Genomic DNA, 26180 nt, shown 5'->3' with positions numbered 1-26180 from the left:
ACCCAAATTGTGTATAGTAACTGTATGAGAGACCCTGGCAAAAAAGTACACCAGATGTTCTACAAGTATCGGACAGGCACCCATGCATGCATCGCTCATTTTACCTGTTGCTTTGTTCTTCTCTTAGTTGCTCTAAGTTGCCCTGTTTTGCAGTGTTGTTTTTAGTACTTTGCGTTTTAACATCGTTTTTACATTTTAATATATTTTATTCATTCTAACATCTGGTGTGTATGCCGTGTCTAGCGCTCCAATTTTGACCCAAGTCTTCTTTTAATTGTGTGATTTGAATCAGAGCTGGCCTTTGCTCTGCACGCACATTACTAGGTCAAAGAACTACAAGTCCCAGCAGATTTGTAGTCCTTCAGCTCGTTTAAGCGCAACTCAGGCACAAAAGCGCCAGCACGAACGAGCTAGCCGGTCTGTGCCGGTCCGTGCAGGACCGGAAGGGAGGATGCTCCAGACTAGTCTTTCTTCCTCCATGGGTATCGCAGAGGTTCTTGCGGCTATTGCAGAGGCTAGGAACATCTTCGCCCAAGTTGAGTCCACACTGGCTTCTCAGCCATTGGTGAGTCCAGATGGGGGCTCTACAGCCGTTCCATCCCAATGCGTGCAGGACTCCTCTACTCTCCCCCTCTGCCCGAGTGATAATGACGAGATCTCAGCTGATTTATCTACACCGCTGCAAACCTCCTCCATTAGCACTATGCCCCTATCGTCTAATGTAGATAAATTGAATGCTACTTTGGCTTCTACGACTCTGAATCAATCTCATGACTTTGCGCAGGGGAGTGTGGGTCTAATTAATGCCAACTTGGAACTGGCAGGCAAGTTAGGAACCCCCATACAAAATTCACTGGGGGTAGTACGGAAAGGCTTGAAAGGTAGTCACCATATTACACCAGTTCACAACATAGCCTGTTTACCCCTAAATACAAGATCCTTGGTGAAACACGCTTTAGAGGTTGCTACCTATACAGAAGATATGAATATTGATGCATGCATGATTACCGAAACCTGGTGGCACAGGGCAGCTGGTCCTTCCCTCAACCTTGCTATCCCAGAAGGATATGCTATGGTCAGACAGGATAGAGAGGAGGGGAGAGAAAGGGAGGGGGGTGGGGGGAGTAGCGCTGATTTTTAAATCCTCGCTAACTATCTGTGAAACAAACAGGTTCATTATGAACGGCAGTGAGTCATTAAATGTGAAAATTGGACTCCATGCAGAATCCTTTCTGAACCTACTTCTCATCTACAGACCACCCTCCCTGATAGAAGACTTCACTATGGCATTGACCAATCACCTATTGTCCATCCTCAAGCCCAAGTCAAGTTTCCTAATACTGGGCGATTTTAACTATTGGTTGGGCCACAAGGAAGATATTGTAGCCGCTGAGTTGGAGACGGCCCTGGCCAATCTAGGCTTTGAGCAGATGATTCGATCACCAACCCATAATCGGGATCATACGCTAGACTGGATTTCCACCACCAAAGTTACTACAAAGGACTTTGTGGTATCTCCTTGTCCATGGTCGGATCATGCCTTTGTACACTTCTCTATCCAGGCTGATTTCCCCAAATAATTGAAGAATAAGGGGACGCACAGGATATTTGGGAGAAACTCCAAGACAATTACACTGGAAGGAATAGAACCCCTGTTGAGCCCTACTATTAATTGTTCATCCCCCAATGACTCTGCGGCAGGGATCCCTAAAATGATGTTATCCAATTTGGAGATTATGACTAATACCTTAGCTCCTAAGAAATATAGAAAAGTCAGGGACTGGGTTATAAACAAACCCTGGTTTTCTCCTGAATTACAAAAGTTAAGATCCTCTACTCTGAAACTTTTTTACCACTAGAAAGTTAATCCCTCTCCAGGAGCATTGGCGGCCTACAAAGGTGCTGCCAAGGTTGATAAATGGGCAATCTTGGATGCCAAGAAAAATTCTCTCAATTCAAGAATCCTGAATGCTCAATCAGAGGTCAAGGAACTTTTTAAAATACTCAAAGAAGAGAAAACCACAATCTCCCCAAATGCTAGCCAAGTGGTAAAGGATGTGGCTTGGTGTCAGGATATTCAAGATACCATGGCTAACAAACTGAATGACATCAGAGCAGACATATTACGTAGGAAAGACGACTCTCCAACAGACTCCAGAAAGGTTAAAAAGGAGTTGTATAAAAGATGCCCCTCCATTCCTCAGTTCAATTCCTCTCCTATTACGATTGACGAATTGGCGGATGTAGTGAAACATTTAAAAAGTACTAGTTGTAAAGGTGACCCCTGCTCGGCCATGATTATAAAATCTTATCCACCGACCCTACTCGCAGCCATCTGCAAGTTTGTGACTGCATCGCTTATCGAAGGACATGTGCCGTAGACCTAAAACAAGCTTGGGTTACCCCTATTCTTAAAAAACCTGGCCTACCTATGGCGGTGCCACTTAACTACAGGCCGATTACTAACACGCCATTTTCATTGAAAATCCTGGACCGGGTGGCGTTTGGGCAGACCGCTCAGCATCTGAATAAATTTCCCGTCTTGAATTGTCGCCAATCTGGATTTAGAGTGGGTTATTGGATTGAGACTGCATTATTGGAACTGAAGCCCAGGCTCCTAGATCAGATGGGCAATGGTCTCTCATCTATGTTGATACTTTTGGACTCATCGGGCGCATTTAACCTGGCCGACCATTCAATATTGATCGCCAGGTTGGAGGAAGTAGCCAATTTTTCCCCAACAGGGGTAGGCTTGATAGCTTCATTTATGAACAATAGTGAAAGCAGAGTCTTCTTTGAGGAGGCTGAGGCCCTCCCTGTGTCTGTTAAATTTGGTGTCCCGCAGGGCGCCTGCATTTCCCCATGCTTCTATAATATATTCATGGTCCCCTTCTTTGCCTTGTTGGATCAGGAAGGCATCATGTTTACCAACTATGCGGACGATACACAGTGTGTCGTCCGCATGGTTGGTGATCATGTTCGGGACAAAGATGAATTGAATAGAGTCTATGCTTCCATCGAGAACTGGATGCTTTATAACTTGGCCCTTAACAAGGCAAAGACAGAGTTGTTGATTATTGCAACGCAGCGCATGACATCTAAACTGGGTCCTGCGTATGATGGCTTTCAGCTGGGGGATGTCAAGATAACCACCTAAAAGAAAGTCAAAACTTTGGGTGTCATCTTTGACCAGTAGCTCACTATGAAGGCCCATGTTGGGTGCCTGGTCTCTGCGGCGGCTTACTATATTAAGCTCCTAGCTTATCTCAGAACCCTCATTACACAGGCTAACACAGAAGCAGTAGCAAGAGCTATTGTAGGTGAAAAAATAGACTATTGTTGCAGCCTCCAAGCTGGATTTAGCAAAATAGAAGGTAACAGATTACAAGTTATTCAAAATGGGGCAGTGAGGGTGGTCATGGATCTTTCCAGACGAGACCACGCCTCGTACGCCAGAAGACCATTGCATTGGCTCCCGGTGGAGGCCCGAGTACGCTTCCGCCTCCTAGTGATTACCTTTAAATGCACACTTGGCATTATGCCCGGATATTTGCAAGATCTTATTGCAGAAAAAGTTCATAGCAGATCCCTTTGATCATGCAATCAGAAACATGTAACAATTCCAAAATGCAGATCTAAGAAGGCAGAAAAGGGAGCTTTCTACATTGCTGCACCTAAAGCCTGGAATTATCTTCCCCTTGATCTTAGATGTCAAACTAAGTTGGAACCTTTTAAGAGAAAGCTGAAAACAAGGATATTTGCATGATCTCCTCTTCCGGTTTATCCCCCATGAGTCCCCATATGTCATTACTACTGCATTGCTTTTTTGTTTGTCAGCGCCCTAACGGCTACGGGTCCAATGTCTGCGCTTTATAAATGCTTGAATTAAAGTAAAAGTAAAATAAAATTGTGTAAAGGAACTATATGAGAGAGCCTGGCAGGGATTGTACCAGGTGTTTTGTGTATCTGGGACCCACACTCAAGTTGTGATATCTTGAAAAGAGAATCCCAAGAAAACTCATGTCATTAGGATTTTGAATTGCATTTTGGGGTATTTTGAAAAGAGAATCCCAAGGAAGATTCTTGCTCTTCAGATTTTGAATTGCATTGAATGTGGAAAAGACCTGGGGAAGGGAGTCCTTTCCCCCTGGAGTTAACTGCAACACCAAGAGGAGGCAGTTGTCCTCTTGGGCAACAAAGAACTTGGTTATTCTTTTGAACTTTTGTTTCGGTGGAGAGAAAATTGGGTAAGGGAGTCATTCTATGGAACTGTGAACATTATCAATTTGGAATATTTATTGGATTAATACTTTTTTATTGAACTTGAACATTTTTGCACTTTTCAAGCCATAGACAAAACCTTAATAGCTTACAGTTACCTTTAGAATGAGAGGGCTAGGATATGATTTCAGACATAGGACATTTCTGCTTTGGACATCTTCACACAGGACAGACCCTTAGTTTTTGGTTGAGGTACACCTCCTAGATTAGGGACAGTGAGACATTTTCCAAACCCCTTTATTACTTAATAAATATTTATACCAATCACCATGAGTCCTCTATGTCTGCGTCTCATTCCTGTTTCCTCACAATATCCTGAAATAATATCAATGGGAGTCAGTAGGATAGGTTCCCACCTAGAAGAACCCCACAAGGAGTAAGATAAAAAAAAAGTAAAGACCTTTAGGTCATCAGCAAAGATCGAATTGTAGCTAGTAGGTGTTACTGATCGTTACTAGACAACCTGCTACATTTTAATCACATACAGTCGTAATACTGTATCATTTGAGAAATATGCAATAAAAACCCTTGAACCATCCATTGAAGTATGGGTGTACTTACAGCCATCTGTGACGCACTCAAGGCAGTAAGTTCACATGAGTCTAAATGAGAAAGAAAAACAATCAAGAAGCAGTGCAGTTACAATCAGATGCTATAGAACTTCCGAAGAGGAGCTTGCAACCTTTTGAAGGAAGGCCACTCTCAATGGTACAAAAGGAGCAATGAAGACAGTAGGGCTCCCAATATCAAAAGTGTTTCAATTGAATAAAATCAAACCTCATCGTCAAACGAGAAGATATACAGATACACAACACTGAAAGGATATCCATCAAGTGAAATCATTGTTCCAATGTCAAAAGTGTCCACATTGGCGTAGTCAGGCCCTCCCCAGGGAGGACTGAGAAAGACAACGTCTGCTTTAATGTCTGAGGCAAGCAGCATGTAGTCGCCACAGATGAATTCCATCTGCTCTCCAACACCATATACCTCAGCATTGTTTCTAGCCAGATCTATCTTCACAGGGTCGATATCAATAGCAATCACTGTAAGTGAAGAGAAAGCAGAATGAGAATAAACACTGGACTAAAACTGCTGTCGTTTCGGCAATCTTGGGAAATTCCTATCTGCTGAAGAACTGAAAACAACCATGACCACACAAATTCTAGAAAATGTTACCTTCAGAGCAGACAGTTTAAATTGATTAACCCATTAAGCACATGGTTTTCAACGTTTGATATGTGTATTTGTATTTATTTTATTTGTATAGCGTGCCTGGGACAAAGGCATCTGGGCGCATATATTAGGTTACAATGACAATCAGGTTTCAAACCGTGCAGCAAGGAGAAACATGAAATAGAAACTATACATACAAAACACTTTCAGATATACAATAAGAAATATACATAGCAATATACTTACAAGAACTATATATTGTATATACATTCAGAATACAAGTAGACTGTGAGGGAAGTACTTGGTCATAGAGGGTGAAATGTGGGCTAAGGTGCTGGGTGGTGATTATATGTGTTTTGGCCAATGAGCCACAGTTTGGCTTTACTCTTGAAGGAGTGGAAGGAAGTTTCTGTTCTGAGTGAGTGCGGGAGTGAGTTCCACAGTTTGGTGGCGAGGACTGGGGAAACTGGCACCCCCGGCTGTCTGAAGCTTGAATCTAGGTAGAGAAAGACAGTGCTTGGGCTACTCTCAGAGGACGGCTGGAAGTGTGAGCGGTGAGACGGCTTGCCAGGTAGTTGGGAGCCTGGTTGGCCAGGCATTTGTGCGTAAGGGTGAGAGTCTTAAGTGAGACTCTTTGGGCTACTGAGAGCCAGTGTAAGCTGCGTCTGGTGTCAGATATATGCAGGTTCGTAGGAATATTTAATGCAGCCCTCATGGCGTTGTTTTGAATAACCTGGAGCTTATTTAAGTTCCGTTGACTAGTTCCTAAATAAAGCGCATTGCAATAGTCCAATTTGGACATAAGGGTTCTGGCAAGGATGGTGCAGTTAGACGTGGAAAGGAACTGACGGCATGCTGTGATGAGTTTGCACGTGTAAGTGGATGCTGAGATGACGGCATTGGTTTGTCTAGAGAGAGAGGTATGGTTGAGTCAAGATAGATGCCTAAGGTTTTAGTATCGTTAGAAACCTTAATAGTCTTGCCATCGATGATAAAAGATTTGAAGATGGGGTATAATTTGCTGAGTCGGTGATGGGAGCCCAGGATGAGAAGCTCTGTTTTATCATCGTTCAAACAAAGCTCATGTTGTGCCATCCAAACCTAATGACCTGATAAACGTCATTTAGGGCTTTTGTGTCGACTGTGTGGTCTCCGGTGATGGGGATGAGTATTTGGGTGTCATCTGCATAATTCGTGTAGATGACACCCAGAGAGTCAACTATATCAAAAAGTAGTTTAGTGAACATGTAGAGCATGGGTGAGAGGCAAGATCCTTGGGGAACCCAGCACAGTACTGGGGATGGATCAGCGGATGCAGAAGGGGAGAAGACCCTCATGTATCTATTTTCCAGGAAGGATCTAATCCAAGTGGTGGCATTATCAGAGAAATGGGCTGCAGATTTAAGGTGCTGACAGAGAATATGGTGGTTCACCAAATCAAAAGCTGCTGACAAGTCTAAAAGTAATAGTAGGGCCAGCTTTCTGTTGTCTTTCAGATCTTTGTTTTGGGTTTTAAGATCGATGAGGGCAGTTTCTGTACCGCGCTTGGGGCGGAAACTAGACGTCTGAGACTGAGGAGTTTATTGGATTCCAGATAGCCCTGGATCTGTAGATAAGCAGCGCGGTCAAGGATTTTAAGCAAAAAAGGAACGGTGGTGATGGGCCTGTAATTAGTCGGTATGCTTGAGTCTAGCGACTCTTTTTAAGCAGGGGGATAACCCAGGCGTCCTTGAGGTTGTCAGGGACAATACCCAAGCTGAATGAGGTGTTTATTAAGAGAGTGATGAAAGGGGCTAGTTCATGGGTAGCCTCCTCCTTGATTATGGGAGCTGGACATGTGTAACCCTGGCTATTGGATGGTTTGAGTTTGCTGATAATGTTTTCTACCTCGTGGATAGTTAGTGGCGAAAAGCTGAAGGGTTTATGGGTGTGCATAATACGGGTGGTTTTCCCAATGGGAGAGTTCATCTGTGAATCAGGCTGAAGGCTACATTTTTGGGCGTTAATTTTGGATTGGAGTGTCAAAATTTTATCTTGGAGAGCTTTTTGTATATTAGCGCACCATGTACTGTCTGGGGAGAGGTTGGGGGGGGGGGTGGTTGGAGATTCGAGTTCCTTAAGGATCTTGAAGAGCTCTTTGGTGTTGGATTCCACTTGCAGAATGCACTTGTTATATGAATCTTTTTTAGCTTGAAAGATTGCCTCTTTATAGTTAAGGGATGCTTTGATGAGTTTGTCCTTATTAGCATCAGACGGGTGACTTTTCCAATGGGTTTCAGAGTTTCTCTTTTCTTTGCATAACACTCTTAAATGTGGTGTGAACCATGAATTGAGGTGTGCACGTGGTTTAGGTTTCCGTAATTTGCTTGGGGCAATGGCGTTTATAGCTTTAAGCATGGTGTCATTGAAAGTATCCACTAGAGATGTAGGGTTTGTGCATGAGAAAGATGCATTGTTTAGTAAGGGTAGGATAATGGGGAGCAGTGTCTCCCGCGTTACATCTTTTTTGTTTCTAGTACAAATTGGGGGGTGCTATGTCCTGATGTCCTGTCTAGGACATTGGTTGTTGGCTTTGATGTTAAAGGTGATCGTGTGATGGTCGGACCATAAGCAGGGTGAGTTTGCCACTAGGTTGACATTACAATTCAGGTCGACCAGCCAATTAAGGCTTCTCCCCCTTGATATGTGTGGGTTCTAAGATGCGATGGGAGAAGCCCAAATCAGTGAGGGTAAGGGCAGTGTCCAGGGCTTTGTGGTCATTGGGGTCTTGAAAACACAGGTTGAAGTCTCTGAATAAAATAATCTGAGAATTGGTTTTCGTTTCATCTGCTAGGATAGATGTGATGTCATCTGCGAAAGTGGTGGCAGGTCCTAGCGGCCTATATGTGTAACGTATTGCTTACATCCAACACTTCACATGGGTTTTTATAATCCAAATCCATGCTAACTGTCAAAGTAAATTGGTAAATATCCCTTCTTATGTTCATAAACATGAACATAAGCAGCACCTCAGGCAAATAATGTCTGAACATATCAAAGCGAAGTAAAACATATATACATCAATATCGTGTCACAGTCCGGGCCCAACACCTTCAGGGGGGAATAGGGATCCCTCCCAGCATGCACTAGGAGGCCTACTGAAGTATTCACCAGATCATCATCCACGCACAGTGAGAAGCATCAGGGGGAGAGATCCGCAGCCCCAGACCAACATCCAGTGCTGCAGGAGCAGCACGATCCTGCAGTCAAGTGAGTTTGGCAGACCTCCATAACTAACTCCCATGTGGCATTGTCAGTGCTCTGCACCTTCTCCATCGTCATCTAACTAACTTAATCCCTTTCAATGCATTTATTACTCTCACTTGTGTTTTGCCATTCCTGTGCAATAGGTTTGCTGCCTTCATTTAAAATCGAATTTGGGGTGTGCTTTTAAACTCGATTTTGGGTGTTTTGCATTTCCTGTGCACCATCTGCATTGCTTGCTGCCTCCATTTTTAAAATCAATTTTATGTGCATATAGGTACATCTCTGTGCCACTCTTACAATGTAAATCTATTCCTGATGTGTTTCACTTATTCTCTCTGGCTCAATCTACAAGGCCCCATAGCTATACACCATATATATATATATATATACTACAAAAAAACTTTGTTGAGGGGGACGTTATGGTTAAGTTGCCCTAGCAAAAACCTGTACACTTCACTAAAAAAAAAAATCTTTCCACCTCCCCTTTATGCTTCAAATTAAAACCGAAAAACCCCTGAAATTCGCCAGTTATGGTAAACTAAGCCCCCAACCCTGCCCCCACCCCTGTGCACTGCTACCACTAACACCCAGACCATGAAAGATGTCATCTCAAATGTCAATGCTGACATCAAAGACGACATCACTTGTTTAGACCCTTTCTTTTCCTTCCCTGCCATACATATAGATGTACAATCAGTGAAAAAATTTCACTAAAGGAATGTTATACTTCACAGTGCAACCAAACACCATTGCACATTCCCCCATTATAGTAAGCTAAGCAACCATAACTCGCACCATCTATGTGCATTGCTAAGAATAACACCCAGGACATCAAAGATGACATCACAAATATCATTGATGACATCACTGATGAAATCACATGTGAAAATAATATTCCTAAAAAGTCCCTACCTACAAGGGGTTCTTTCTATTATGTTGGTAGCAAGATGTCACTGATATTTCTTTCAGTGTCCGCTTCCCCTGTTGTTTCTTTAGATTGATGTGTTTTTGTGTATATAGTAAATGATTTTGTAGAGATAGAGTAAGTGTTTAATTTTTTTTTTTTAAAAAGACATAAAATGTTTGCGAACAGCGCACCTGTTCGACCTATCCGCAAGCAATGGAATGTGGGTTCTGTCTAATGCCAAGTAAGATGGATGTGATGTGTGACAGCACCATCTTTTCACAATGTGCGTACATAACCAGAAAGGGGTGTCCAAAGGATATACTAACTCGGCGTACCGCTTGGGAACTAGATAATACATGGTGGTAGAACACACAAGATGTCCGGAATGGGTGTAAATGAGTAGAAAGGGAGTGTGTGACGGACAGTATAGCTGTTCGTATTGGGCGTAGTCAAAATGGTGCCGTCCGTAGAACAGGCACGGTGGGCAGCAAGGTCGTAGAGAAACAAAATGGAGTTGTCCTAAGGACACTGGAACTGTCCGTACAGTGAACATAGCATGCAAGCACATGCGCAGTACAAACTAAAGGATTGGCAACATTGTGCCAGTTCCTAACTGTCCGTCTCACTTGTGTCGCACTTTGAAGTACTTTGAGAACCCGAACACTGTCCGTAGGACACTTGTGCGCATGCGCATGTGTGATGCTTTGCATTTGCTGTCCAGGGGACTTTCATGAAGGGGGCGAATGTGTTCAGGACGTCATCTTGTGACAGCACCTATGCTGAGTGTGGGGACTAGTTTCTGCGGTTTGTGTGCTTCTGCAACACTAAAAATGAACTTGTAGACACAAGGCAAAGTATTGTGGAGTGGAAAAATGTAATTTCACACATCCCAAACAATAGGCCACCTCAGGAGTTGCTGTGTAAAAATGAGTGTACCGCTTTGTAAGGATGAAGATGGTCACGAGGCAACCCCTGCACCCTTTCCAAAGGCCACACCCCCGGAACGCATCTTCATTGTCCTTCTAGCTATAGCAGATAGAGGTGCGTTGCCTTTACTGCTGTAATGATGAAAAAGAAACTAATTACTATGGCTTCCATGGCTGCTGTTGGGTTATTATCCTCTGCACCGTCCCCAAACCCGCCACCATCACCACCTCACCAAGGGCCTGCAGAGAGATATTTGAGTGAGGATGTAGAGATTGTGGAAGAAGAGAAGGAAGAGAATGAAGTGGAGGAACTCCGCACTAGGAGCACTCGCCGGGAGTCGTGGGTGTGGCGGTTGTTTTCCGTTTATGGGAACATACCAAAAGCACATGCGAACCTTGTGAAGTGTAACCAGTGCAATGTGGTGTTGAGTCGCGGGAGATTTGGAGCGTACAGTTTTGGTACGACAACCATGAAGCGCCACCTCACTTTGTTCCACACTGCGGACATTCGCAAGGTGGTGCCATGTGAAGAGCGTAGTCGTTTGAGTTCCTCCACAGCATCGTCGGAATCCGATCCTCCCACCACAAGAGACACTCCTGTGGGGGAGCGCCTCCCTCCAGCTGCTTCACAAGCCATTCGCAATGCTGTGGACCCTTACCTTTCGAAGGTGACAGTAGTGTGCACGTATTGTGACGCAGTACTCTGCAGGGGGGGAGAGTCTTCAAAGTGCTTTTGAGGCTGCAGTCAGCGAGCACCAGAAGATTTGCTCCTTACCAAAATAAAGATCACCCTTAATATGTATATGTTCAGTTGCCTTTTCTTATCCCCGTGGCTGGTGTCTCTTCCTTACCCTCCTCTCGCCTCTTCTCCTAGTGTGTGGAGTGCTGTTAGTCAATGAACGTAAAAACAACAAAAATGACAGAAAGGGCTCTTTTCAGAGCCTCCTTTCTCAGTGTAACAATAGAACTATGAAGTGAAGGCCGTAGAGCCCTGCGGAGTTCAGCAAAAGTTTGCAGACAGTCGTAGAGGGCAAAAAGGGAGGGTGCAAGCGGAGCAAACGCAATAAAGTGTACGTTGGGAGTAAGTGGCGGCTCTGAAAAGAGCCTTTTGGTGGTGTGTTGTGTGGGTTGAAAAGGAGTGGATTGGGTGAAACGGATTGTCAGATAGGTTAGTGTGATTGCAAAAGAGGGCGCAATGCATTTTGTATATTGTGAAGATACATCTGATTGCCTGCATATGTGAGGTGGACTCCATCTCTGCGGAAAATGAAATTGCTACGAAACAAAATGTTTTCATTGTGGAAAGAGGACATACCAACATCTCTTAAAAAGGCACACACAGCCTTATTCACCTTGCGTCTCGCTTTCTCCACTTGTGGATCAAATGCAGAAGAACACAACCATATTTGTCTTTGGGCAATACGGGAAAAAAGTATTTGACAATTTGGAAACATGTCCATGAGCTTCACGAGTCCTACCTTCATGGCAAATTGTAAAGAAATTCCAGATACATGGCCTAAACTGTTTCCCCCACAATGAATGATGAGTATATCTGAGGACGCCAGTGCACTTCCGCATGTGGAAATCCGAGATTTGTAGATAAACTGCAGCTTTCGGCATGCACCTTCATTCAATGTATCCATGAGACTCCCACAATCCAGACAATCTGTTTTCGAGCATGGAAAGCCATGGCTGTGCAGTGTCCTGTGAGGGAGAAGACAGTCTTACTAAAGTACGTTGTTCAGAACACACCTACTGAACTTTATGGACCAATCCCTAGTGCCGCTCATTCTCATTTACATGCAGCTCCACCCTTCAGTCCCTGGTGGTGTCATGTGCTGGCAGTTAACTACCGCCATGTTCGCGGACATGTAGAGGAGCAGAGCGTGACGATGGTACATTAAAGTACTAGTCCCCTTTTTCCCCTTAAAGATAGGCTCTGAGAAGTGCCATTTTATTTTTGGCCACATATCGTACAGACATGTGGTATTTTATGCATTTTTTTGTAGTTTTTCTCCTTGCTGTACTCTTGCAAACATTAAAAAACCTTCTCTAAAGCAAGCCTTATGTTCCAAAAGAACATCGCATTTCCCAAAGAGGATAGTGCAAGCCATCTCCTTCAAAGTAATGCGCATTGCTGGGAGCAATGTTATCGTGGCTACAAAAAAACATACCAACTCGCAGCATGAATGCACGCACGCCGCGATTGATGGTGAATCTCCCGATGCTTTGATCTGGACAGAAAACAGAAGTGTTGGTCCATTGAAGTCTGGGGAGTAAAGCAGAAAAAATAACTTTGGATGTTGGGAAGATGGTCATGAGTGCTTCAACCAACTGTGCCAAATCTGCCAACAAAGTATGTGAAGTCAGGTATCCCAAGTGGCAAGCACCGTAGTGCAAAATTACCACATGAGGAGTGGTCATTCTACGCATGTCTCTGCAAACTTGCAGAATTGCCGCAGCATTGGCATCAGTGTCAGCGCTCCAGACCACCTCCACTCCTCGCACATCGAAATGGTGTGCCACATGCCTACTCTCGGCATAGTGTTGTAAGCCTTGCACAAAAATGTCTACGAGCAGCAAAACACGGACCCTCTGCATCTCTGCCATTTTCAGTGTGTGCACCGTCTTTCGACACAAAAGAGTAATGTGAACATTTGATTGGCTGACGGCTATAGCTGTCTTTCCATGCAGAATTAGCTTTAGAAACCCGCATGTGACATGCCCTACCAGCAGACCAGCATTGCCTACGTGCGGCACGTAACTCTTACCCAGTCCTTCCACCCTTTCTACAGCGGTACCAAAGCGAGTCCATCATTGGACACAACAAAGCGGGCGCACAGTCAGCCACCAATCACATAGAACCTCGCAAATTTTAACTCCGTCATCATCATTGCGTACTTCAAAATTACTGTCGATGATTCTTAATGGAAATCGCATACCATTGCAAAGAACCTACTTTACAAGCTACTGTGCAAGGATTGCGAATTTCTACATACAGCTCCATGCATGACCACATGCATCAGAATAGAGTGCAAGTATGTTCATTCTAATTAGAGTACATATGGAAGCCTTATAATTTAAAATAGACAAAATAATGCCAGTAAATTTCCATAGGAAGCACATAACAACGCTCCCCTTTGTAAAGTGCAAGAATGCCGATTTGCCGTTAACAATATGCACGACTGCTTACTTTCTTCTGCATAACCTGTACATACGTTGCAAGCATGCCTATTTAGGCACAGCTCTCAACCATTTTTGTGTGAAGTGCAAGTGAAATTAGCTGATTTTGTTTTTGGCGGGTGACATGCCCACTGGAATGAATGGCCGTGCAGGAGGCTTGGCGGGTGAGTCTGCCCTTTACAAAGCGGGTGACACCCGCCAAAAGCGTTTGAGTTGAGAAATATAATTTAGGGCCGACCTTAATTTTGTATGTGCAGTTATGTCCTATGTACTGCCAACAGTAATGCTACTAGCAATGTGATCGTATGACAATAGTAATTGCTCCCGATTGTGGTGCTGACATGTCCTTCGGAGGGTCTCCCGATTTTTGGACATTGTGCTTTGCATTAAGAAGTACAAAACATTTGCCCATCTACTACGTTGCCCTATTGCTTACAAACCTCTCTCCTATGCATAGTACACTTTGTAAATAATAAGGCATTTCCAAACCCCTAAAAAAGATATTTTGAAGGACTTTGAAGTACCATATTCAAAGTAGTATACAAAGAGCGCGCAGAGAGAAGTAAAATGTGCACGTAGATTGGGTTGAAACATGAAAGTTAAATCGTATGATGAAAGAAGTACAAGTAAAGGCTGCAGTATCATGACGGCTGCAAACAGACAAAGTAATTGATATTGTTTTTTTAATTCACAGTGAAGACTACTCTCCTGAGAATCAACAACATCTACACTGCAGACGACATATCCGATGAAACCTTGGCATCTTCCACAAAAAAGTAAGTACAGTACAACCTTCATATTGTAACTTCTCCTTAAAGAGGTTGCGTGGGTTATTTGTTTACTTTGGGCACCAAAGGAGGCATTCATTTGTAAACCATTCTGCCTACAAATATCCAATTATAGGACAAAGATTAACAGGTGGAATGGCTGACAAATGGCTGTGTGCTTAGTACTGAAATGACATAGGAAATCTGTAGAAGGTTAGATTATCAAAATAAGTGGCGGTAGCAGGTTTTTGCCATTTTGGTTATTAATAATGGTTCTCGGCACAAGTAGGGCACTGTGTACTCTCATCTAAAGCACATTGTACTACTATGCAAACAGTAAAGTAGCCTTACCAAATGATAGTTAGAGATCACTGTGCGTTGACACACCGTGCCAAAGAGTTTCCCCATCACACTTAGGCACACATGCACACAGCACACATACATTGGACAACAGACCAAAGAATATTTTTTTTTTCTCAACAGACACCAAAGAATGCCTACCAAAAAGCAGCTCTGTAGAAAGGAACGCAGAATTAGAGCAAATAAAAATAAAGGTACCCAATGTAAGCTCCACCTGTTGTAGAGTTAGGGGAGAATCTTGGTACAAACCACCTAATGCAATTGGGTAACATAATAAAAGAAGTCTCAACTACCAAAACTGTACGTCCTCCATCAAAAAGTATCACAAAACACAGAAATTATGTCAAAGAAACAGCTGCCAGTACAGCTAACAATGTTCCTAATAATCCTGATAGTGTAAGAAGAACCCATAGTAAAAAAAGTATTTTGGCAAAGTCATCCTCACCCCTTAAAACGTACCGTAGAAAGTTAATTCTGCAAGCACTCGTGGACAGTGCAATCCTTCTCAAAAGGAAGTTGTTCATATTAGTGTTAAAAAGGATGAAAGCACTAACAAAAGTAAATACCAAACCACAAATGAAACTCAGCAATAAATGGAATGTGAACAAAAATAATTTTTTGCATGTTTGTGGTGGTGAATGGAGTCACACAACAACCAGAGCGCCATATTTCAATGAAGAAGTATACAAACAAAATCAAACAAAGACAATTGCCATCCATAGCAGTGGACGTGGGTATGAGAAAATCAATACTACCATCATGGAACAAGAAACACTGCTTAAAAAACTGTCTTCTGAAAACTCAGAATTACCTCTCGATTCAGCAGAACCACACCGTCCAGTATACAAATGGCCGTGCACCTCAATGTGTGCCATTCCAAATAAAGCTTTCAAATCTTTACGTGTGTTCCTCCATCAATATGTAAAAGGTAAAGACAAAAGTAAAATCAAAGTGCTGCAAAATATGGATATTTGGTAGTGCAAAAACACACAGGACTAAAAGGACATTCACTAGCCTGCATTTCTGGGTCTATTTGTAAAAGTACCTTCCATGATATCAAAAGAATATCAGTACATCATTCTAAAGTAAGAAATTTAGTGTATAAAATATATTGTGCAAAAAGTCCAGCTTCAGAATTAGGCAATTTAAATACCACACTTCTGCATGGTACACCCAAATACTTACAAAAAGAAATGGACCATATTCAGAAAAAGTATTTTGGAAGTGAGTGCCACGTAGAAAATGCAACAGTTTTAGAGCATAGTAGCGACAATTCTGCACATAGCAACCTTCTATTACACACATACAGAAAAGAAATACTAAAATTTAAAAGGTCATCGGCTGAAGTACCAAACCATGTGTGTGTATGTTGTTGCAGAACGTTTTACAAAAGGAACACAAAAAATGTGGACATAGCATACAAAATAGAAAACAATGAAGACTCTAAATGGTTTGAATTAGCTTTGTACATTTTAGCTGAAAGCAAATATGAAGTAGCTGAACGTCTAATATGTTGCAGTTACTGTACTGCAAAAATTAGACAACAACCGCACTCCTTCACGTGCAATTACAAATAATTTGGAATGGTTACCATTACCAAAAATCCTGCAACAGCTCAATTTGTATGAGAGCATAATAATTCAAACAGTTCACCCATTTCAAGCAATTATACGCCTTCATCCAAAAACAGCAAATTTACCTCCCTCTGAATTGGTGAAAGGCATTCGCGGCAAAGTTGTGTACGGAACAAGTTACTTACCTGTAACTGTTGTTCTCCAGCATGGGTCTGGAATGGATTCACATGCTCATGAATATTCCCTGTCGTCAGGCTGGGAATCCTCGGTAAAGAAAAAATCAGTTTCGTTTCTGATCTGTCTTTCTTAGTAGTAACCAATCGCTGATCTCTGGGTCATACTGCCCCCAGCCAATGACTGCCCTCTCCCTAAGTCCCGCCTCTGGCAGCCATCCTCAGATTTTGTAGCAAGCAAAGTGGCAGTATGACCAAGTGAAGAGCCGCAGAGGGGTAGGCGGGAGGGTTTGCATGTGAATCCATGCCAGACCCATGCTGGAGAACAACAGTTACAGGTAAGTAACTTGTTCCTTCTCCAGCATGGGGTCTGGCATGGATTCACATGCTCATGAATAAAAGAATACATAGCAGTACACACATGCACAACCACGGGAGGTGGCAAAGGCTCAACATTAAGCATTACATCCAAAACTCAACATTTAGCAATTCTTACCTCCTCACCAGGCTCACCTTAGGCGAACAGGTTGCGCAGCACTGCTTGGCCGACCCTGGACTCCTCCCTGGAGTCCCGATAGACTCAGTAGAATCTTGTGAAGGTGTGCGTCGACCTCCACGTAGCAGCCCTGCAGATGTCCAGCAGGGGCACACCAGACAGGAACGCTGTGGTAGCAGCGATCGCTCTGGTCGAATGGGCTCTCGGACGGCCGGGCAGCGGTCGGTTTGCCAACTGGTGACAGTGCATGATGCAGCCGGAGAGCCATCTGGAAATGGAAGTCTTCGAGAGAGCCTTCCCTTGATTCACAGACCCAAAGTTCACAAACAGCTGTGACGTCTTCCGAAAACTCATTGTGCGGTCCACGTAGAACTTCAGCGCTCTAGCTACATCCAGCGAGTGCAAAGTCCTCTCGGCCAGCGTCGAAGGCGACGGGAAGAAAACTGGTAACACCAAGGGCTCGTTGAGGTGGAAGTCCGACGGCACCTTGGGCATGAAGGAAGGGTGCGTCCTCAGCACCACCCTCGTGTCATGAAAAGTCAAGTATGGAGGCTTGCAAGATAGGGCCTGGATCTCTCCCACTCGTCGTGCAGAGGTGATGGCCATGAGGAACGCTGTCTTCCATGACAGGAACTTCAAAGGCGCTGAATGCACAGGCTCGAATGGGGCCCCAGGAGCGTGGTCAGCACCACATTAAGCTCCCATGCCGGGGCAGGAGCCTTCACTGGCGGGAACGATCGAAATAGTCCCTTCATAAATTCCTTCACTAGGCGATGAGACCACAAGGACGCCCGTCCCCTCGTCCTGGTATATCGGGAGATGGCAGCCAGATGTATTTTGATGGCAGCGTGAGCCAGTCCAGCTTTGGCCAGCGACAGTAGGTACGGCAGTACTTGAGGGGCCGTAATCCGCAGAGGGTTAATCTTCTGTCCACGGCACCAGACAGAGAACCTCTTCCACTTATGACCGTAACACTTGAGAGTTGAGGACGCCCTGGCTTTTGCAAGAACCTCTCTGCAGTCAGCCGGGATATCGTACCCTCCAAACTCTAGTGCTGCAGGAGCCAGGCCTGTAAATTCAGCGACTCCGGGTCGTGATGCAGAATGGCGCCTCCTTCTCTGGAGAGAAGATCCGCGTCCGCCGGCAGTTTAACTGGTGGGGACGTTGACAAGTCCAGAAGGTCCGGGAACCAGATCTGCCTCGGCCACGCCGGTGCGATGAGGATCATTCTGCACCTGGACTTCTTGAGCTGGTTGATGAGACGGAGCAGCAACGGAGGGAACGCGTATAGAAACAGGCCGTCCTAAGGGAACGAGAAAGCATCGTCTATGCTCCTCGGCTGCGGGAACCTGCTGGCGAACCTCTGGCACTTGGAGTTCGTCGCCGTTGCGAAAAGGTCGATCCGGGTTTGCCCCATCGTCAAAAGAGCCGATCCACCTGGTCGTTACATAGTTCCCACTCGTGGCACGAGCGCAGCTCCCTCCTGAGTGAGTCGTGATGGTGTTTTTTATACCTGACAAGTGGAAGGGAACCAGAAACATCCCCTGGGCGACGGCCCAGTGCCACAGATCCTGGGCCTCCTTGGATAGGGGTGGGGATCTGGTGCCTCCCTGCTTCCGTATGTAGAACATCGTGGTGGTGTTGTCGGTGAAGATCCTCACCACTTTGTCCTTGAGGGACGGAAGGAACGACTTGAGCGCCCAGAACACTGCTCGAAGCTGCAGAATGTTGATGTGGAGAGACCTCTCCTCCGGGAGCCAAAGGCCTCTTGCGTGGAGATCTCCGGTGTGGGCCCCCAACCCTCCAGAGAGGCGTCCGTCGTCACCGTCTCCTGAAACGCCGGGGTCTGAAAGTCCATGCCTGTAGTGAGGTGCGCACGGGTACCCCACCATAGGATCGCCCGACGGAACTCCTCGTCGAGAGGGATCCTGTGTTCGAAGCAGCCCGTCGCCTGAAACCAGCAGGCGTCGAGGAACTCCTGTAGCTGACGCAACCGAAGTCTGCAAAGGGGTATAAGGTAGATGCATGAGGACATCATCCCGAGGAGGGACTTGATGGACCTCACCCTGGCCACGTCCGTGGCTAGCAGGCGCTGCACCTTGCCCAGAATGGCCTTCGTCCTCTCCTCCGACAGGCAGGCCAATTGCCCCACTGTATCAAGCTTCGCTCCCAGAAACAGTGCTACTTGCGACGGAACCAGGTGGGATTTGGGGTAGGACGAGGAAATACCTTGAGTACACTCCGGAGCCCCTGAGCCCCCTGGGGACGAGCTCGTTGGCACCTTTCTTGAGCATCGCCTTAACTCCAACAGCAGTTGAGGGACGTGATTCTCCTTCCTGGCCATGGGAGGAATGCGAGGACACTTCTTTTGGAATTCCAGCGAGTGCCCATTGGCCAGGGTGTCCAGCACCCAACGGTCGGTGGAGATGGACTCCCACACGCTGACAAACTTCGTCAGCCGGCCTCCCACCGGGGTGCTTCGGTGGGGGCCCGACGCCACGGCCGGTTCAGTCTTGCTTGGAGGAGGCCTTGCCGCCTTGGCCTCCTTGACGACGACGGCGGGATCCCCTTGCTTGCCGCGACCTCTGTAGGCCTCCTGGGACGAGGAGCGGGCCGTCTGGCGGTATGTAGAAGAGCCACCGCTGGATCCCTTGGAGGCACCCTGGCTGCCTCCGGAGCCCTGAAAGGGCCGTCGTTGTTGAAGTACCCCTAAGGCCCGGGCTGTCTCCGAGTCAGTCTTGATGGCCTGGAGCGACCCGTCCACCATCTTCCCAAAAAGGTTGTTGCCGTCGAACGGCATATCCAAAACTCTGGTCTGGACGTCCTGGCGAAAGTCCGTCGCCTTGAGCCATCCTCGTCGTCGGAGGCAAACCCCGTTGCCCAGTTGGCGAAATCCGGTATCGGCAATGTCCGTTGCCACTGTTATGGCATGATCCGACGCCACCTCTCCTTCCTGCAGAATTTGTAGGGCCTCCGCCCTCTTGTCAACCGGTAGGAAGTCTAGCAGGGTAGCTATCTTGAACCAAAGCTCCCTGTCATAGCGGGCCACGATCGCTAAGGCATGGGCTGCCTTAATCGTTATCGCCCCCGACGAGATGACTCGTCGTCCCATGGAGTCCAACTTCTTGCCCTCGCTGTCCGGCGGGAAAGTCGAAGTTGAAGCCGCCGCACCCGCTGCTTTCTTCTTGGCCGCTGCCGAGACGAGTCCGGCGTGGGCTGGGCCCTGAGGCACAAGTGGGCGGCATCGGGGACTCAGTACTTCTTCTCGTACCTGTCCCTCTTGGCGGGTGTTGTGGAAGGGTTCTTGAGGATAGCCAGCCCCTCGTCCCAGATGTCGTCGAGCAACGGCACCGTGAGGACCGTCTTCCTCTTGGCCTCTCGTCGTTAGTAAAGAAACCCTTCCTTTTTCTGTTCCTCAGGGCAGAGCTGGAAGAGGTTAGATGCCCTGATTATCATGGTGTGAAAGGAGCCAGTTTCGTCGGGTGGAGAATCCCGAGGGGGGGGGGGGGGGGTGATGACGGGATATCCGTTGTGTCTTCGCCGCCCTCGTCATCCGTCCCCGTCACTGTATCCATCGCTGTATCCTCTCTAGGGTCCGGCGAGGGGGATGAGGGGTCCACAGGCCTCGCGGGCACGAAGGGAGGAGCGGGGTGGGCTTCCCGAAGGGCCTGGTTCTAGATCCTCCGTCGGGGTCCGTGGGAACCTCGTCCTTATCTCAGTACATAAGGATTGGATCGCCAACAAAATTGCCGCCGACCTGGGGCTCGGGTAATGGCTGCGACGGACGGGATGGCTGCTCCGCGGGAACCGTCCCCTGGGATCGAACCTTCTCGAATTTCTCGTTGAGGCCATTGAACCTCGCCAGGGTCGCAGCGACCACTTCGATAGAGGCCTTTGCCAGCTGGATCAAAGCCCTCACCACCTTAGGTGCGTCCTGGGCCTTCGTCTTGGGGGGAGGGTCAGCGCCTCGCTCCCCCTCGGGTCCCTTCGAGATCGACCAGGGCCGTTCCAGCTGCTTACCCGGGTTCTCGGACTTCCTCTTCCCCGAACCGGAGCGCTGGCTCGTGGTTGAACATGCTGGGGAAGTCGTGCCCTGCCTGGCAGCCCAAGCCTGACCTTTCGGCGCTCCCGGTGCCCGCAGACTCGCAGTGCTTGGCCTTCTGTTGGGCCCCCGTCGCCGGGGCGCCCTCACAGGACTTAGAAGGCTGCTCAAACTTTTTCTTCGCCTTCTCACCTGCTGTGCCCTTCTCCAGCCAGGCGGCGAGGCGGGAACGACGATCTTGTTTGGTCCGTTCCGAAAGATTCTTGCAGAACGCACAGTCCTTCTCCACGTGCGTCTTGTCCTCATGAAGGCAGTAGAGACATCGGGAATGCTCGTCCTCCTTGAAAACATTTTGTAATCCGCATCCAGGGCAGCACCTGAACAGCTTGGATGCGGGCGTCGAGTTTCCCTTGTCCTGGGCCATGTCCTTGAGGTAGGCCGCAGATCTTCCGGAATCCTCCAAGAAGCGTAAACTTGACTAAAACTTCACCCTTGAGGGGCATAGAAGAATTCCGAAACGGGTCCCCGTTATCGGAAGTAAAAACGGTGGAGCTTGAGGCTCGATTAAACCAAACAATGAGAAAATATCCTGTAAAAGCGCGAAAACGCAGCAAAAAACTTGAGAGCTAAGCATGAGGACTCCCAACACTTGAACGTGCGGTAAAAATCTGAGGATGGCTGCCAGAGGCGGGGCTTTGGGAGAGGGCAGTCATTGGCTGGGGCCAGTATGACCCAGAGATCAGTGATTGGTTACTACTAAGAAAGACAGATCAGAAACAAAACTGATACTGATTTTTTCTTTACCGAGGATTCCCAGCCTGACGACGGGGAATATTCATGAGCATGTGAATCCATGCCAGACCCCATGCTGGAGAAATGGAGTACCAACAAAGGACAAAAAAAATTGGCAACAATTAGTAGACTTACACAAAGTTACACAAGCATTGCAATATCTAAAAGACAACAATGTGTACTACAAGGAAATAAATATTGATGAAAGCTTAAGACAAACAACTGAAATAATTCAAGAGCCATCAGAAACTGGACAATTCAAACTTCTGGATCCAGCTACAGTATCCACTCTGTTAGACCATTACACACAATTCATCCATTGCATTCCAATGAAAGTATAGATGATGCACTAGAAACTTACCAAATGCGACAAACCAAAGGGTCACCAATGAGTATTTGGGAAAAAAGTATAGAAGCACGTGCTTTTCCACTGCTATTTCTTACTGGCAAAGGTGGGAGGTACGATGATAGACCCAATCAGACTGGGGCATCAGAATACCGCTCATTACGAATGTATTCCCAAGATCCCAGATTTAGACAAAATGTGGAATACATATTCCACCTACTGTACGAAAGTGAATTAGCAACACTATGTTATGGAGTTGCACACATTCTCAAATCTGGAACGTACTTTCAAAATATGTTAGCTACGCAGTTAATACAAAAAGTACAAGAAAAAGATGAGGTTTTACAATCAAGTATAACAAATTTGTTTGCAAACATGCGCGGTACAAAGGAATACTGGTTCAGTCGGCACGGAGACGTGCGTTGCATGATCAGAAACCTTGGACCACCAACTTGGTTTGTTACGGTACGTTGTGCAGAATACGCATGGGAAGATTTGCATGAGTTCCTACGCATAGCAAACAGCAACAAAAATAATATAGATATATTAACACCTGGAGAACTTTGCTCTCTAGATCCAGTTAATGTCTCAAGATATTTCCATCATCGTTTCATTGCAATGCTACACTTTATTTGCAATAAAAGTGTTCCTCCCCTTGGAGAAGTGCAACACTTCTTTTGGAGAAAAGAATATCAAGCGAGAGGAGCACCACATATTCACATGCTGTTATGGATCAAAGGTGCACCGAAATTTGGCCACGACAGTGATAGCACTGTTTTGCAGTTTATCCAAAAATATGTCACATGTGAAATCCCTTCACAACAGAGTCATAGTGAGCTGCATGGGCAGATTTTACAATTACAAAGACACAAATGTGGCAAATATTGTTGCCGTAAATACAAAAACAAAGATAAATACTACACCAAATGCCGCTTTGCTTTCTCCAAACAAGTTACAGAAACAGGTGAAGTAAACAACTTCATATCTTCAGTTCGACATAGTGTTAAAGGTAAATCACCTAAAAACACGTATTACATAAAAAGAAGTGAAGAATCTAAATATATCAATGATTATAATGCAATCATTGCCCTATTATGGAATGCAAACATAAATGTGCAGTACATTGCAGACAATTCAACTGCTGTTGCACGATATGTTACAGCCTACTTAACAAAAGCAGAAAAAACAGAGCTTCAAGACCTCTGGGATGACCTAGCATCAGACAAAACATTATCACAGAAATTGTACAGCCTAGGCATAAAAATGCTCTCTCATAGAGAATGTGGGGCCTATGAAGCAGCAGATCGTTTAACCGGCACTGCTTTGTATGGAAAATCAGACAACATAGTATGGCTCAGTCTTGGTCCTGCAAAATTTAGAAAAAGAGTGCTAAATCATATGAGGACATAGAAACTATTGCCAGAATGATCCAACAGCCAAGACATTCTGAAAAACAATTTACTGGACACATACTATCCGAACAGGAGTACCACTTTGGAAAGCATGTGTCTGTACCGCATAGCTCAAAACTTTGCATACAAAAATAATGTAAAACCTGATGAAAGTAAACATAGATATAGAGTAACCGATTGTGAAGGCAGTTTAGTGAAACAAACGAAGCTTAATTAATTATGTGAAGTTGTCATTAAAAACTCCTCAACAGAAAGAACTATATTACATGTCTCTTTTACAACTTTTCAAACCATGGAGAAAAGAGGAAGACATACTAGATAATTATGAGTGCTATGAAGATGCTTTCAAAGCAAATGAAAGCACCATCACCGATGATAACTTTACGCAGTACAAAACAATGTTACACAATGAACAGCAACAAGAAGAAGAAATTCAGGCCCAACTAGATAAAGACTCTTCCGACAGTAGTCAACCTTCTGTAACAGGAAGTCAAGAGCCATTAGGACAACCACTGATAGCAAATGAGGCTGAAGTTGCTATGGCACAAGTAGAGAACACCATGTATCAGTATCAAGAAGATGCAGAGGACTTAACTGTGCAACAAGGAAAACTTAACAACGATCAGCGCACCATTTTTGAAGAGGTAACAAAACAAATTGTGCATGGCGTACAGCACGAAAATAAAGAATGTGCCTGCCAAAATTACAAACCTATACTGCTGTACGTCAGTGGGGAACCTGGATCAGGGAAAACATTCTTAATCAAAATTATTAGCAAGTTCCTGCAGCAATTGACAAACAACAAACTGTCAGCTGTTGTAACAGCCCCCACAGGTTTAGCGGCCTACAACATAGGCAGTGTGACTTTACACCGATTACTACTGCTTCCAGTAGAGCATCAAAATAAGTTAGACTACTACAAACTTTCTGCAGAAGCTGCAATGGAATTACGGAGAGTATTGAAGCAAATGAAAATGCTACTAATAGATGAAGTGAGCATGGTCTCCAATCTAATGTTGGCTTTGATTCATCTCAGATTGCAAGAAGTACTTAAAAGTAATACGGAAGAACTCTTTGCTGGGAAACACATTATCATTTTCAGAGATCTTCTACAATTGACACCAGTAAAAGGTGAACCGATTTTTAAAACTTTAGGCCATTAACTGTGCCGGAAAACTGTTGGTAGCATAGGTAATGTTAACCTTTGGCAACATTTCCAATAAAGAGAATTAAATGAACATGCAGCAATCTGCAGATCTCACTTATGCGAACATCTTAAAAAGTATTAGAGTTGGTGTATTATCGCAAGAAGCACAAGCTGTATTGAAAAAGCGGCATATACATGCACTTTATGGCGATAATGCATGCGCAACTGATGTTATGGAACAAATTGCGCACAAAAATGTCAATTGTATGGCCTTAATGCCAACTCTTGCAAGCTGTTTCAAATTCAATGAAACAATGCTAAAGAAAGAAATGCAAGCAATAATAATAGAAATTAGCGCCACAGACAAACTAGACATACATGGTTTGACAGCACCCATGTGTGAGCAAGCTACAAGACTAAATAGTTTAGAACATTCAGTAATGCTTAAACGTAACCTTGACGTAGAGCAAGGGCTAGTTAATGGAGCACTGGGCACAGTTGTTGGCTTTCAATCATACCCACGTGATAACAGCATTCAGTTTGTAAATATTTGCTTTGATAACGTTTCAAAAGTAAAAAGGATAGGGCGCTCAATGGCTCGATTCCTTCTCTTCAAAGCATGTATGTACGTAGAGAGCAATTTTCTCTAACTCTTGCATATGCAGTTACCATTCATAAATCCCAAGGTCTTACCCTATATAAAGCATTGATAGATATAGGAAAGACAGTGTTTAAGGAAGGCATGAGCTACGTAGCATTATCACGCTTACGTACACTGACGGTCTTTTGTTAATTAACTTTGATTCAAGTAAAGTCAAAGCTGATATTCCTTGCATTCTAGAATAAAATAGATTGCGTTCACTGTACACCCCTCATCTGAAACAATACCCTGTTCCAGATAAAGTGAAACGTGGTAAAAGAAAAGTAAATGAAACAGAAATGCAACAGAATGAAACAGGAAATTCTGCAAAAAAAAGAAAAGAAGCTAAAGTTTCTTCAATTGCCGCAAACATAGAAGAACCTGTTGGGGAATGTGAACCAGGCACGTCGGCAAAGAAGCAACAGAAAAAACGAAAAATGCACTCAGGTACAGAAATTGCTGGCCCATTCAAATTTACAAATGAAAGTGGGGTAAGTTCCTATGCAAATGTTGCAATGAATATTCTATTTCAATTGCCACCAATTGTGTAGCAATAACACCCGAGGCGGCGGGCCAATACCGCCCCAGGTAATGAAGCCCCTGGGCATTACCTGCGGCGGTATTGGCCCGCCGCCGAGGGTCTTATTGCCATTAGTACCCCGGCCCATTGGATCAGGGTGCTAATGGCATTTTTTTCTGTTCCAAAACACGTTTC

General features: G+C 45.2%; 1 protein-coding gene across 1 annotated transcript in view; it reads right to left on the bottom strand.

The window, feature by feature from the left end:
- The window catches only part of TGS1 (trimethylguanosine synthase 1), a 1067587-nt gene that overhangs the window by 287636 nt on the left and 753771 nt on the right, over window positions 1–26180 (bottom strand). The window contains exon 11 of the mRNA XM_069621061.1: window positions 5108–5324. Coding sequence (XP_069477162.1) covers window positions 5108–5324 — 217 coding nt within the window. The remainder of the gene's footprint in view (window positions 1–5107; window positions 5325–26180) is intronic.

This window comes from Ambystoma mexicanum, chromosome 5q (assembly GCF_040938575.1).
Source record: "Ambystoma mexicanum isolate Mex_15411 chromosome 5q, UKY_AmexF1_1, whole genome shotgun sequence".
In the NCBI taxonomy this organism is placed as follows: domain Eukaryota; kingdom Metazoa; phylum Chordata; class Amphibia; order Caudata; family Ambystomatidae; genus Ambystoma; species Ambystoma mexicanum.
The sequence above is the reverse complement of the archived record's forward strand: the minus strand, read 5'-3'. Positions and strand labels throughout refer to the sequence as shown.